This window comes from Octopus bimaculoides, chromosome 2, assembly GCF_001194135.2.
Source record: "Octopus bimaculoides isolate UCB-OBI-ISO-001 chromosome 2, ASM119413v2, whole genome shotgun sequence".
In the NCBI taxonomy this organism is placed as follows: Eukaryota; Metazoa; Mollusca; class Cephalopoda; order Octopoda; family Octopodidae; genus Octopus; species Octopus bimaculoides.
The window spans coordinates 65,362,949-65,379,456 of NC_068982.1; the positions used below are offsets into that span (position 1 = coordinate 65,362,949).

The window sequence follows — 16,508 nt, forward strand, 5'->3', positions numbered from 1 at the left end:
GCCCATTGTGCATTATTGAAGAGAAGACGTTACAGTGTTTGTTAACTATGGTGGGGGGGGGACATTTTTTTGAGATCTGATAACCTTGTGATTAATGTTAATGTTTACCTTTGAGTTGTTGTTATGCTTTAGCTGTAACTCAGTCCATATCAAGCAGGCCTTTTATTAAAAGCATTCCAGTCATGACTTTTCCCTCTTAATACTGGTAACCCAACACAATATTTTGTACCAACATGTATTTTCTAAGAGAGTAGGGTGTGATTTGAGAGTGATTCAGTTGCTACTTCTAGCAGGTCAAGCAGTCATTTAGTGGCTCCTTTGTTGCTTCATGCACATTTATTTAATACAATGTTGTATGTCACTTATGCTTGGAATGGTTTGATAGAATTGTTAGAGTATCAGATAAAACTCTTTATATTTCCATAACTAGATACCTGTGCTATTTTCCCTATAATAAAACACCAGTGCTTGTCCCTCTGTCATACTTTAACTTCTCAACACCTGACATAGAATTACCTCTCACCTCTCAAATATTCCTTCCCCTTAGTCAAGAGAGCTTTTCTTTTTCTTGTCTTGCAAGCTACTTTGCAAACTCATTAGAAAAGCACCCAGTACACACTGTAAAGTGGTTGGCATTAGGGAGAGGGCATCCATCCATAGAAACTATGGAAAAGCTGACACTGGAGCTCAATGCAACCCTGCTGTTCACTAGATACCATTACACTGTCCAGCCCATGTCAACAGGGAAGACAGAATTTAAAATAATAATAACAATAATAATATTAATATTAATAATAATAATAAATGCTCTGATGCAGTGCCAGGCACTGGCTCTTGTAGCTTCTGATCTTAACTGAATGGAAGTGTTATGTACATGCTTTGTCTTGGTATAAAAGATGGGCCACAGCAAATATTCTGCTTGATACCATGGATTTGCTTGTCAGTTGTTTGACCTTAACCAGTTGAGTATATTCCCTTGGTGGCTGACAATATGTGCATCTCTGATCATGAGCAGAAGTAGTGGGGGAGCATCGTAGCCATGTGGTGAAAGGAATTCTTTGAGGTTTGAATAATTCACCTTTGAAAACAGATGTTTTGTTCAACATCCTTAAACAACCCTTATTCAAGGACCTTTTGAGCAGGATTGGCTACATGACCTGAAGAAAATTTTAACTAGGCCCCCACCTGCAAGATCATGTGCTGTTTATCTTGATATGAGATCACTATGTTGCACACATATGGTTGTGATGCATGTGCCTGGTGTACCCTTATCAGACAGGTAGTCATGATGGGTGTATTGGGTTTCGTATATTTTACCCGTGTCACTTTGATGGCATGCACTGCTCTCTCACTCAATAATAATAATAATAATAATAATGGTGCCAATTATTGTTAGTTCATTGGGGACAGTATCAGAATGCATCTAGCAAGATATAAGAAATTGGAATAGAGTGCCCAGTAAAACTGTTACAAAGGATTTGCCTCCTTGACACAGCCAGAATAATCAGGAAAGTATTAGATAGTTGAAAAGAACAGATAGCATGGTACCATAGACTGCATGCAGCAAACCTGCTTCACATACAAGACTCCAGGAGTTCCAACAAAACCTGAGTTAAAAAGAATAATAATAATAATTTTTTCTACTCTAGGCGCAAGCCCCAAAATTTTTGGGGAGGGAGGGCCAGTCAATTAGATTGACCCCAGTATGCAATTGGTACTTAATTTATTGACCCCCAAAAGGATGAAAGACAAAATCGACCTCAACAGAATTTGAACTCAGAATGTAAAGATAGACGAAATACTGCTAAGCATTTCGCCCAGCATGCTAATGATTCTGCCAGCTCGCTGCCTTAATAATAATGATAATAATAATAATAATCCTTTCTACTATAGGCACAAGGCCTGAAATTTGGGGGAAGGGGGCTAAGTTGATTGCATCAACCCCAGTGATCAACTGGTACTTATTTAATTGACCCCAAAAGGATGAAAGGTGAAGTTGACCTCATGGAATTTGATCACAGAACGTAAAGACAGACAAAATGCCACTAAGCATTTTGCCTGATATGCTAACGATTCTGTCAATCTTTTTATGTCCTAATTTTTAATCTTTGTTCAACTTTGCTTTTTATCCTTCTTTCCTGACATAATAAAAACAATGTACCAGTGAATTATTGGGATTGATATTATTGACTAAGCCCATTTTCCAAGTTTGAGGACTCGTGTCTATCTTACAAAGTAATATTATTGTTATTGGCCTTCATGCAAGTGCTAGATTAAGCCTCAAGGTCACAGCATGTTCCAATAATATATTTATTTGATTTGTTCCTTTCATAAGAGTTTAATCCTGTTTAATGGTACCATAAAGCAATGGGAACAATGTCTTATTGTTGCTGTTGTAGTTGTTACCTCAATACTGTATAGTAACTAACTGTTGAATGCTGCTATCCCAGTGGAGAAGGAATCATTGCCATGCCAACTGTGTAGCATATGACCAAAGCTAAGTTTAATTTCTTCTAAGGAAATGAAATATTCTAAGCAGTGGGTCTCTTTCTTACTTTTCTCTATTTACCTCTTTTCCTTCTCTCTCTCTCTCTCCTCTTTTCCTTCTCTCTCTCTCCTCTTTCCCTTCTCTTTCTCTCTCTCTTAAATTGGAAGTGTTTAATTTCAGCCAACAAATAAGAAGTCCAGTTTCTTTCCCTAAAGGAATTTTAAATAATTACTTCTCAAATAAGACGAAGAAGAAAAATAATTTTAAAAGCTATTCAAAAAAAGAAATGAAATTTACTCTTATTTTTGGAGGAGCTATTTACTGTGGTGAAAACCAGAGGCTGGAGTTCAAAACTGGTTACAGCTCTCATTAAAGCCATCAATAACAAATTTGAATTTAATTGCTTTAATTATAATTTAATGGCATAAAAAAAAAGAAAATGTTTTCCCCACTTCTCAAAAGCATAATAATTTTGAGGTAAAATCTTTTGTGATATAATAGAATGTAAAAGTTTTTTTTTATTTTTAATGTGTGAAAAGCCAAAAAAAATTAATGCTTATTTTGTATTTCTTTAATAACAAACCACATAAAAAAAAAACACATACAATATTTGTCTATATCTGTCGCTTTGGTTTGTCTATTTTACTGGAATACCTTGAACACTTATATATGATGAAATTCAGTCATGCTGACAAAGTAGCAGGTTTCAAGACTGTTGCTTCTTATAGTGGAAGCAACCAAGTATATACTTGCTGTCATGGTTTAGGAAGGGTATGGATAGAAAAATTTAAGACAGAAATAATAGAAACCACTTAGATTTTTAAGTTGTTCATATTGTGACCTAAATTTTATCCAACCTATATATAGTGCCTTCTTAAAGAAGAAGGAGAAGAAACCATAAAACTAGGCAGGTGTTGCGAATATGAGGAAGGAAAAAATTCTGGAAGGCTAACAAAATTTTCCCTCATGAGAAGTATTGTTTTATATGAAGCTTTTCTGAACATATTTGCATTCTATAAACAAAAACAAAATATTTTAATTTATCAGCCTTATAATCCATTAGAAATAAAATTGTGTATGTGCATGTATTTGTGTGTTATCTGCAAGAAACTAGATGTGTATATGTACATGAGTGTTCTTGAATGCATGTTCATATATTTAAACATATAAATCCACATACATGCACATGTATATATAAATCCATATACACACACTGACATATATATATATATATATATATATATATATATATATATATATATATATATATGTGTGAATGTATTTTTGCATAGCCTTTTTTCCCTACCCAGTATTCTACTGCAACAGTACCCAATAAAAAAACTAAAACCAATCATACATGATGCCTCTATGGAATTCTATGTTGCTACATCTGATTAAAGAAACATTATTGCCATATTCCATCAGGAAATTTATTCAGATCAAAACATTCATCTTTGCAAAAATATTTTAAACAGAAATCTTGTCCATGTTTGTCACTAAAGCAATCAATAAAATACCTCATTATTATTGTTTTAGTATAATTTTATCTCATCCTTAATTACAGTGTGTTCATGTGATTAGATTTATATTCTATGATCTTTACATGTTTTTCTTGCTACAATCTTCTTCTATATTTCCCTAATTTAATATTTATAATCTGTAACTATTCCGGTTAATTAGTAATGTTTTTACACCCTTTCATGGATTCCAGTTTTGGTTTTATTATATGCTAGCATAAAGTCTACTATGTACATTCAATCATCATTCTGTACATGTGTGTTTGTGTGTGTGTATCATCATCATTGTTTAACGTCCGCCTTCCATGCTGGCATGGGTGAGACATTTCTATATGTATATATATATATATATATATATATATATATACACACACACATACACACACACACACACACACACACACACACACACACATATAATATCATGATCATCATCATTTAATGACTGTGTCCCATGCTGGCATGAGGTGGATGGTTCAACAGGATCCATTTAGCAAGAGGGCTGTGTTGGTCTCCAGTATCCACACACACACATAGACACACATATATAGATACTGGAGACCAACACAGCCCTCTTGCTAAATGGATCCTGTTGAACCATCCAACTCATGAGTGTGTGTGTGTGTATATGTGTGTCATACACATGTGTGGAAGTGAGCAATCTAATGGCTAGAGTGTTGGGTTCATGATTGCAAGGTTGTGGGTTTCCTGGACTGAAGATATTTCATTTCACTTTACTTGAGTCTGCTCAGCCAAAAGTTAATTCCAACCCCATGCTATCGTATCCCCCCACCACCACCACCACTCTCTAAGCTGATGCATCTTAGATGATCTGTTGGGTCAAGGATGAGAGGATGTCTATGACTGCTCATTTTATATAAAATAAATTGATATATAATGAAAAATAATCTGAAAGATAATAAGGCTATATTATATAAGGGTGTTTTATTTTGTTTTTGTTTTTTTTTTCCCCCTAATAAAAAGCGGGTGATGAAAAACTTTGCAGTTAAACACCATATATGTATTATAATGCAGCAAACTGACCAAAATTTTAGAGCAGCTGATTGATTGCCTGGTGATTGTTCTGGTTCTTTGTGCTTGAGTTCAAATACTACAGAAGTTAGTTTTGCCTTTCATCCTTTCAGATCAATAGATAAGTAGCAGTCGTATCATATCATCATCATTTAATGTCTTTTGTCCATATTATCATAGCTTGGACGGTTTGACCAGGATTGGCAAGCTGATGGGGTGTACAAGACTCCAGTCTATTTGGCATGGTTTCTACAGCTGGATGTCCTTTCTAACACCAACCACTTCAAGAGTGTAATGGGTATTTTTACGTGTCACTGGTAAAGGTGCCAGTTACGTGACACCAGCATCAGCCACATTGCCTCCATGAGGCCCAATGCTCAGATGGTGCTTTGTACATGCCACTGGTACAGGTGCCAGTTATGTGTTACCAGCATTAGCCATATTGCCTCCATGAGGCATAATGCTCAAATGGTGCCGTTTACATACCATCAGCATGGGAGCCAGTTACATGATGCCAGCATCAGCTATGACTATGATTTCTTTTGACTTGACAGGTCTTCTCAAACACAGCATATTTCCAAAGGTCTCAGTCACTAGTCATTGCCTTCATGAGGCCTAACATCTGAAGATCATGCTTCACCACCTCATCTCATGTCTTCCTGGATCTACCCCTACCACAGTTTCCCCTTCACATTTATAGTTTGGCACTTCTTTACACAGCTGTTCTCATCCATATGCATCACATGACCATGCCACCACATCTGATGCCTCTTATGCCCAACTGTTCTCTCAAGATGCTTTCACTCTGTCATACATGCATACTGATATTGCACATCCAGCAAAGCATACTAGCTTCATTTCTTTCAAGCCTATGCATGTCCTCAGCAGTCACAGCCCATGTTTCACTGTGATGTAGCATAGCTGTTCACACATAGGCATCATACTGTCTGCCTTTCACTCTGAGGGAGAGACCTTTTGCTGCCAACAGAGGTAGGAGCTCTCTGAACTTTGCCCAGCCTATTCTTACAGCTACACTCTTGAAGCTTCCACCTCTGCTACTGACTTGGTCACCTAAATAACAGAAGCTATCAACTAGCTCTAGCTTACCCCACTGGCAGTCCATGGAGTTTATTTTCTGTAAATTTTCAGTGTTTGTTGTACCTGTGCTCCTTCAACACAAAAACTATTTTCTCAGCTAACCTTCCTCTGATATTGCTGAATCTCTTATGTGTCCATAGCTTACTTAGCTTATGGAGTTTCTACCCACACCTTTCCCACAGATTGAGCAGGATCATCTACCTGAAGGGATTTGTGATTTGTCTGCTTTCCTACTTACTAAGATTTTGGTTTTTGCTAGGTTAATTCCAAGGCCCTTCAATTCCAGACCTTGCTTCCACACCTGAAATTTCTTCTATAGCTCTAGTAGGGATTCAGCTATAAAAACAAGGTCATCAGCATAGAGGAGCTCCCAGGGCAGCCTGCCTTAAATTCTGCAGTTATTGCCTGGATGACTATGATGAATAAGGGGGAGCTGAGGGCTAATCCTTGCTGAACCCCTACTTCTATCCTGAATTCATCACTACACGCATCGCCAACTCTCACCTTACTGACAGCATCCCTGTGCATGCTTGTAAAACTCTCACCAACCACTCATCTATCCTTAGTTTCTGCATTGACCACCAGATAAGGGAGCGTGGTACCTTGTGAAAAGCTTTCTCCATGTCAACAAAAGCCAAGTACAGAGGTTTATTTTTGGTTAGGTACTTCTCCTGCAGCTGCCTTACCAGAAATATAGCATCAGTGGTACTTCTCCCTGGCACAAAACCAAACTGCATCTCATCTACACTCTCTCCCTAATTAGTTGGGCTATGATCATCTTCATGACTGATATATACATACATTTATGCACACACACACACACACACACACACACACACACACACACATGTGCTATCCATTACTTCTCTGTAATATATCATTTACTCTAAATTTTTTTACTTTTAAAATCAGTTTTTAAGATGCAGCATTACCCAGTTTTATATCATGCATTGATGTACAAATTCATTTTTCTACTTGTAGAGCTATGAAGATGGTATTCCAAGGATTAATTCCCCAACACCATGGCTGAAAGAGCAACTTAATGAACATTCAGACAGAATCAATGCTTTTTCAGATCGGCTCAGTATTTTATCTGATCATGTTTTGGAAGCTCAGCTGAAAGCTTATAGTGCTGAGGGCCTTGCAAATACTGACCTCTTATCCCCTTCATCTTCTCCTCCTGTTCGTCAGGCTTTTTTAAACTCATGTTTGAAATCTTATCAGTATGATTCAAATGCTAAGATTTGGAAGGCAAATCAGTCATGTGACAATTTCAAGTCTAAGCTCTATGCTACTGTGCGTCCACTGAATTGCCACAAGACTTTGCCTTCTATAACAGTAACAGAGGCCAACAGAGCTGCAACTACATGTTTACTTCATGACCACAACAGCTGGAAAAGAAATCTAGTTAAAACCAACAACTATTGCTCATACAAGAATCATCTAGTTGGTATAAAGCCATGCAGGGAAAGCTGTAACAGAAGACAAACAGACTCTATTCTGCATTCAAATTACTTTGCTCAGATGTCTCCTAGTGACATTCTTGAAAACAGTTTAGATGGTCTGCCAACACCAACAGATGAGCCTTGTGTGCAGCCAACATTTCCAGTATTCAGGGCCGAATCACTTAAACATAAACAAAGCAACACTCAAGAGAAGTCAGCTTCAACCATAGAAAAAATCCCAGAAGCCACTGCCTGCCAACCTAGTCACCAAACTTTGTCTAAACGGTTTGTTGAAGAGCCTGTGCCTTCTAACACCATTCCAACTATTGCAAGACCAAGTTCACTTGATATCATTTCTCCAACAGACTCACCATCTCAGGAAGATTCTCAAACTTCTCCCCTGTCTCCTTATCTAATGAACAAAAACGATAGCTCCATGATGAACCAATCAACAGATTCTGAAAATTCTCCTGGTATGTCAGCATCTGCAACGTTTGACCACCATAACCTTGTCTCAAGCTCATACTTAGATTCAACAGAGGATGAAAAAGATCTTTTTGATGAAAAACGGTCATCTTTGAATTCAGATTATTTCTCTTTAGATGCTCAGCTTTCAACATCATCTTACATGAATTCTTTAGCTCCATTCCACAATGACTGCCAATCTCAATCTAATACAGAAATGCTGCCTTTATATTCTTCAAACCATTCCAAAAGTCACCATATACATAACAGGAATAGCAAAATGTGTCAGAATAATTTTGAACAAGAAAAAGACTGGAATGTATTAATGCCAACTTTACTCAATAAGAGAACACTTCCTGAAATTTATTTAGCTTGCAATGAATGGCAGAAAAATGTTGCAAAAAGTATGAAAGAAAATGATATGAGTTCTGAACTTCGAGAAATGTACAGCTTGTCATCTGATTCCAGCTCTGAGAGTATCAAAGCTGAACATTCCGGCAATAGAGATGATGGCTACTCAACCATGTCAAGTGACATGCAACCAGAAATGCTTGAAAAGTTTAGTGACACAGCTGTGCTGAAACGTGATCGGGTAAATAGGAACAGCATGGCTGAGATGAATTCTAACTGTTGCGGACCAATTCTATCGAAGCTGGTTGAAGCTGAAAGAACATCTTCAGACAACTGTATCAGCAGCTCATCCACTAATTCTGATAATAGTGTTGAAGGTTCAACTCTGACAGCTAACAACTTTCATTCTTCTAAATTATTTTCCTCAAAACAGTTGCCTGAAAAAGATCAACATGTGCCGGAAAATTCTTTCCAATACTTCAACAATACTAAAGTGCACATTGATAAGAAGGATGATAATAATGATAACAATGTTCTGGTTAATATGTGTACTAATACCTTCCCTAAGTGTCATTACCTATCAACAAAGGGGAATTTCTCATGTGCTTCTTTGCCAAAACAAATTGGAAAATCTTCATATTCAGCTGGACATTCTAAAATTCACTGTCAGCATTCTAAGTTAGCACATCTAAATGTTCCCAGTAGAGAAAATGCAACCCTTACAAAGCACATAGTTACAGAACAAAACCTTAATGTTAATAATAATTCAACAGTTCAAGTTACACAACCAGATCACTGTTTAACATTATCACAAAGTCAAATTCATCCTCAACATCTGAAACGGTCAGTTTCAGACTCGAGGCTTTTGATCAATAATACACCTAAACTACGCCTGGACTCAATTTTCTCCAATAACTTCAATAACAGTTTGAGTGATTGTACTATATCAATGTCTGACCTCAGTTCATCACAGGCTGCCCAGTCTTACCAAATGTTATCAGGCTCCCTACACAGGTCTCCATGGCAACCATTGGTGCCACCAACAAATGAACAGAATAATATTTTATCACCAGAAACAAGCTGGTCCTACAAAACAAGTGTAAGCTATCAAGTTTCACATTTTCATTTTGATTTATTAGCAAATTTATTTTTTAATTGCTTACTTATTTTGTTTTCAATATTTGTTTATTGTAAGTCACTTGTTTGAATTTTCTTTTCAACTGTATTGTCTGTTACACACACACTTTGGGCAAGTGTTTTCTACTATTTCTTTGAGCTTACCAATGCCATGTGAGTGGAATTGGTAGACAAAAACTGTATTAAAGTGCATAGAATTATATACATATGTATGTTCTCTTCTGTTTTTAATTATTTGAAGACTTCATGTAAAGAAGGAGCTGGTTTCTAACAAAGATACAAAGCTCCATCACTGGAAGAAGATAACAAAAATAAATTCATATTTTGAACTCTATAAAAGCCTTGCATATTTTTACAGTTCTGCTTACAGATCGTATGTAGAATGTGCATGTTATCTGGTTGATTTCTTTCTGAAAACCCTAGCATATCCAGATTGTGACTTAGGCATTTACTCACAAAACCAATTATTATTATTATAAACGCTAATTTATAATCTGCATGTATGTATGAATGTTTAGAAGGAAACATGGTGGCAGCCTCCTGGCCAAAGAGTCAATAGCTGATATCTTTGCACTGTATCTCAGTGTAGAACAGTTCATTTCCATGGCTGTTTTCACTGAGCTATATATATATATATATAGGTACCATGTGGAGGTAAAGTTCACTGTTGCAAACAGAGAAGTCATTTATTTACATTCAACGGATATTTGTCCTCATCTTGTTTGTTTTTAACACAACGTTTCGGCTGATATACCCTCCAGCCTTCTTCAGATGTCTTGGGGAAATTTTGAACCTGGTTTCTCACTCCTAAGGTATTTTTCATTGTTGTTGTTGCTGCTTTAATAATTCCTATAAAAATTTAGCACTAGTCCACACAGCTATTTAAAATGTGACACATACTGTTGGGTGGAATACTAGTATAAGAAAATATGGATAATAAACAACTACACAAAATTAACTTCTGTTTAATTAAAAATATCATGTTTTTTTAAACGTGGGGGATGGTTTGCAAAATGCCATCTTGTGAAAGGTGGCACTGAACTAGAAAAGGCTGAGAACCACTTCTGTTGATGTTCAGAACAAATTCTTAACTACACACCAATACACTGCACTAGGTTTCTAGCCAAGATACTTAACCCTCATTGACTTAGTTCATTAAGTTCTAAAAAGATATAATTGAAGTACAGCTGGCTACCATAAGAAACAGAACTATTTGATTAATGAGTATTTTGCTATCTAGCTTTAATGACTTCAGATTCTCTTATGGACCTAGGGAACACTTCAAAAAAGCTCCTGTTTATATGTTATATAAATAATTATCTATCTTTCCTCTTCTCTTTTTTTTTTTTGTATATGATTCATGCAGGTCTTCAAGAAGGAACATTCACATCACAACGAACATCAAGATACCAATGATGACAATAATATTAAATTTACAAAGGTAGCATCAGTTTCTTCTGAACGGAATTCTGTTGAAAAGGTAAGAGTAATTGATTTTAGCAATTTTTCATCCCCCATTTAAAAGAAATTAAACATGAATGTAGATTTTTAAAAAATCTTGCAATTTTGTTTATCAATTATCTCTTTATGATGTTGCTTGACTTGTAAAGCATGTAATTTGGAAGAGATTTGGTCATTATTTCTAATAAATAGAGTAACTGCATATACTATAGGGTAGATGACTTCTGTAAAAAAGGCAATGTAGATTGTGAATTATAAAAGTTACCTCTGTACTTGTCCTTAGGCAAAACCAAAAAATGTTGCAGTTTCCATGACAGTATGATCTGTGACAGATATTAGATTATCTCTTCTAGTATCTTGTATAAATTATCAGGGCTTTAGTTGCCAGGTTTAGTTAATAAGAGCAATGAAGACTGCTGGGTGTAAGGATTGCCTCTATATTAGTCTTTAGAGGTGGCCAGAAAGTACTGATATCTCCATCAGACTATACAGTACGATAGGGATTTTTTTTAAAGAGAGCCAATTAAGTCTGGTACTTACTGTATTAGTCTCTTTTGCCAAAACTGTGAAGTCATAGGAATGTAAACAAACCAATACTGCTTGTCAAACAGTGAAGAGGGGACATACATAAACACACACATCCACACAACATTTATGACTGGCTTCCAGTTTCCATCAACCAAATTCATTCACAAGGCATTTGTCAATCCAAGGAAGACACTTGCCCAAGGTGCTGTGCAGTGGGACTGAACCTGAAACTATATGGTTGCAAAGCTAGTTTCTTAACCATAAAGCCATGCCTGTGCTTGATTAGTAGAAAAAAATATTATACAATTAGTGATCTCATATATAGAGAAATATTTCCTTATGTTTTTATTTGATAAAATCTTGTTAAAATTGGATCAAGTAAGTCTTCCAATTATGTAAGAGAATTGGTAGACGTGCATCATAAATATCATTTTCTTTATATTTCCATTTTCTCTCTGGCTACTTTTTCTTTCTCTGCATTTTTACCTTTTATAAGATTTCCTTTACATTTTCTCCTACAACTGTTAGATTTCTCTCTCTCTCTCTCTCTCACTATATATGTGTGTGTAGAGAGAGGGATACATATGTGTATATATTTATAAATTTTATTATGTATAATGTGAATATGTATATGAATATTATATATATTACGTGTGCATGTGTTTTTGCAAATGTGTATGTGTCTTTCTTACATATGTATGTATGTATATGTGTGTGTGTGTAATATACATGTAAATGTCAATTGCTGAATATGAAATTATCTTTTGTTACTTGATTACAGGAAAGACCTCAGCTTCCACGGCTACCACAACAGTCTGATGTGACTCAAAGTGCTGAAGAATGGTTACTGCAGTTTTCCAAAGAAGATATTGAAAAGAATCTAAGTTATTACAAAAATCGTCAGAAGGCATCCAGACATCATTCTACTCCATGGCAGCAAAATACCAACAGCCCCAACATGCTTTGTTGGCAGACTCTACAACACCGCCAACCCACACACGGTGTACTACAGGCTGGTCGTTATATGACTCTACCAGTGACGAACATTTGTCAGGAGCAATTTGAAACTGAAGACATTGATGTTAATAACTTAATGAGTCCAAAAGAAATTGAAGAGCAGAAGAAATTCCGACAGGAGTTTTATAGCCTCTGCTGTGTGGATTCCAACCGAAGTCTTTTCTCTGGTAGCAACAATGAATGTGATGGAGAAAACCAAACTCAAACTTTGAAAAATCTCCACTCCAATAATGAGACATGTCATGAACACTGCCAGTCGAACCTAGCAGAATTTGACAATGTTTCTCTGAAGATTGACAACCTTTCTAAAACTGTAAAAGAATTACAATCAAGTTTCTCTAGTCTAAACAGTGTTGAGTGTAACTCTGACATTGATAGTGATATATTCAATCCCAGTGGTCACAGTAGCAGTGTTGAAGGTTATCATTGGGTAGAAGATGAATTTTATTTAACGCCTTCCAGTGGGGATATCATTTTTACTAGTTGTCCCTCAAATGAATCTTCAGCATCGTGTGACTGGATGAATGAATATGCTGACGACAGTTCAGGAGCATTTGAATTAAAAGATTCTTGTGAAGAAGACCAGCAGTTTCTGCAGAAGCTGTGTGCTGTAGCCAACCTTAATGTTGACTCAAGTAAAGCACATGGTGGCACTGAGAAGTTATCAACTCCAGAGAAAGATATCAGTGACATGTTGGTGATGAACCCAGAGGTTAGTATAAGAAATTACAAATAACAAAAATGCATTGCTCTACAGATATACTTGAACTGAATTTTGCAAACCAAACTGCTAGACTGTGCAGATATATCTGTTCTTTTGTCTTTTACTTATTTCAGTCATTGGACTGTGGCCATACTGGGGCACTGCCTTAAAGGGTTTTAGCTGAGCAAGTCAACCCCAGTCCTTTTTTTATAAGTCTGGTACTTATTTTATTGGTTTATTTTGCCAAACTGCTAAGTTACAGAGATATAAACAAACCAACACTGGTTGTCAAGTGCTGGTGTGGGAACAGATAAAAGCATGCATACACATGACAGGCTTTCATACAGCTTCTGTCTTCCAAATTCATTCAAAAAATGCCTACATCAACTTGAGACTGTAGTGAGACACTTGCTCAAGGTGCTGCACAATAGGGATGGTGGGAGTAGAGTCTATGATCTATGCAGGTTTTTTTGGATTGGTGAGATTGATATAGCTGTGTCAAGTTATTGTCAGTAAGAAAATAACATTAGATATTTATACAAGTGAGTGAATCCAGCTAAGGGGTCAAGTGATGCTTGGTTGAATGTTGGGCCTACTACAAGATGGTCCCTTATGTTGATTTTGATGTATGAATGTCTCATTAAAACCTGCTTGTTAACTTAGTGTTCCAATGGCTGAATATTTATGGACCCTTACAAATACAGGTAGAGTCAATGTGACAATGCTGGACCTTTGAATTACAGGTACAGTCCATCTAATGGACTTCAGTACAGTTTCCATCTACTCACAATTTTTAGTGGTGGCCAGTATTTATGGCACTTTAAAGGAAGTATTTCTTTAGTCATTTTATAAGACGGTACCAATCATTTTTAAGTCAATTAAAAACCGAAACTGCCTTAACTGTCCCAGGATTTGATCTTAGGACAATTCTGATGTTAGTTGACAGTCAGACTAGTATGTTCAGCTGATCTTGAAGTGCCTAATTTATAGCCAGGAAGCATAAAACCCACACACCATTCTTGGTAGCAAACTATGATTATGTTAATAACATATTATATTGAGGGTATACACTGTTTAATGGTATTGTATGTTAATAGTATATTATGTTATCAAATATTAAGAATATATTATGTTAATGGAATATTATAAATAGTATATGTTAATGTTATGTTCTTCTTTATTCCTACAGACTCGTGCTGACATGTTGGACTCTATGATTGACATAAATACAGCCAACGAAAGTGAAGACAGCAGCAGTGATGAACAATTAGCAGTTCCCATGTTTAAACATAAGAAAGGTCAGTATGCTTCTAATTTAGAAATCTAACAGTAGTTATTAAAGAAACCTCAAAGACAGAAGAGAGGACTCAATCTAGAGACTACTAGATTAAATACATTCTAGCATTGAGTATTATTCCCCTCGGTTATACCATAAGCTATTTTGTGTGTATGTGTTTGCAAATTAAGTTACAGAGTAAAGAGTTATTCAATTATTGTCATTGCTTTAATGTTCACTTTTCCGTGCTTGCATGAGTCAAACGGCGTTCACTGAAGTAGATTTTCTAGTTGGATGTCCTTCCTGTTGCCAACTCTCACCTGTTTCTTAGCAAGGTAATATTTCCATGGCCAGATATGTTTACTCAGGATACAGGAAATGAATGACACTGCTTGTATGACAGTGGTACTCATTTCAAGCATTGCACAATGTTATATGGCAGGCTTCTTTCAGTTTCTGTTTAAGAAATCCACTCATATGGCTTTGGATAGCTCTGAGCTGTAGTAGAAGATACTTGCCCAATAAATATATATTTCTATGAGTGTTGACTTTTGTCCCATTACAAGCATTCTACTTTCAATATTAAGTTCCCCACTATAAGTAAATGGTCTGTTGTTATTTTTAACCCTTTAGCATTCAGATTACTCTGTCAAATGTAATGGTTTATTTATTCACATTACTTTGAATTAATCGGGCATTTTCTTGTAGCTTTGATATTTTGATGTGATTGTTTATTTTTAGAATGACATGGCAGGCTAGGTATGGGAGGCCAGATCTGGCCAGTTTTAACATAAAACAGAATATTTGGGCCAGATATGGTTGGTTTCAATGCTAAAGAGTTAAACTTGCTTTAAAATATTAACCTCAATTTAACATATTTATACATTTTCCTACTTACTTTCTTTTTTAGGACGACAAAAACTTGTATCGAGAGCAAATGCACAAACTAACTTCCACAACCTCTTTACAAGGTTTGGCCACCAAGAAAAAGAAGCTGTGTCTGCATTTGATTTTCTGGATCAGTTTTCAACATCAAGTACCAATTCTGAAACCATAATGCCAGACAATAACTCAGAGGATTTAATTACAGAACTAAGTCCAGTATCTCACTCTTCTATATCAACAGATATTTCTCCGACTGCTCCCAATAAATTCTGTGATTCGAAGAGGTCACAGCTGTTATCAAAGAAAGCATGGAAACAAACAGATAGTTCTTCTCGTGGCAGTCTAGCACGAGTAACTGCTATTGAACTCTTAGGTAATTGTTCGGGTGACTCTCTTGACTCTCCTGAAGATGCAATTTCAGCAAGTACCTTATCTCTGAGTGACTCTTGCTGTGAATCATAATAACATCATTGCATTTTCTTTATGACGATTTTTCTAATGAGGGCAGCAATATATTTAGCCATGTTCTAACATGGCTCAATCACACACATCATGTATGCAAACACATACGCACACAAATATGTATATATATATTTGTATTTAAGTATATATAAATATATGTATGTAAAAACGTGTATGTATATGTTTTAGAATATATATAAATATTCATAATATATATTTGTTTGTATATAAATATATATGTCTGTGTGTGTGTGTGTGTATATATATATACATACACACACACACACACATACATGTGTGTGTATACATATATACACACATGCATACACGTGTGTGTGTGTGTATAATATTTAAATTTTGCTTTTTGGTAATTTATTTATTCATTTCTCATACTTTGAACTTTTGCTCCAGGCCCCGTCAAAAAAAAAAAAAAAAATCAATGTAAACACCCACCTCCTGCCCCATCCTGATCCCGTTAACCATAATTTTTTTTTAAATGTTTAAAAAAAAATAAACAAAGGAGAAATAAAAGAGAGAGAAAGAGAACATGTTAATACTAATAAATAATAATGGGTTCTTTTTATGAAGTCAGGAAGGATGTAAATTTATATATGCTGATTAACCACAAGATTTGTCATATTTT

The 16,508-nt window shown here is 35.7% G+C and overlaps 1 protein-coding gene across 2 annotated transcripts in view; it reads left to right on the plus strand.

The window, feature by feature from the left end:
- The window catches only part of LOC106868679 (uncharacterized), a 284,588-nt gene extending 268,086 nt beyond the window's left edge, over positions 1–16,502 (plus strand). For both annotated transcript variants that reach the window (XM_052977697.1, XM_052977691.1), the window contains exons 9-13: positions 7,117–9,495; positions 10,900–11,013; positions 12,304–13,251; positions 14,432–14,540; positions 15,429–16,502. In XM_052977697.1, the coding sequence (XP_052833657.1) occupies positions 7,117–9,495; positions 10,900–11,013; positions 12,304–13,251; positions 14,432–14,540; positions 15,429–15,865 (3,987 nt within the window). In that variant the 3' untranslated portion in view covers positions 15,866–16,502. The remainder of the gene's footprint in view (positions 1–7,116; positions 9,496–10,899; positions 11,014–12,303; positions 13,252–14,431; positions 14,541–15,428) is intronic.
- Positions 16,503–16,508: the final 6 nt, after the last annotated feature.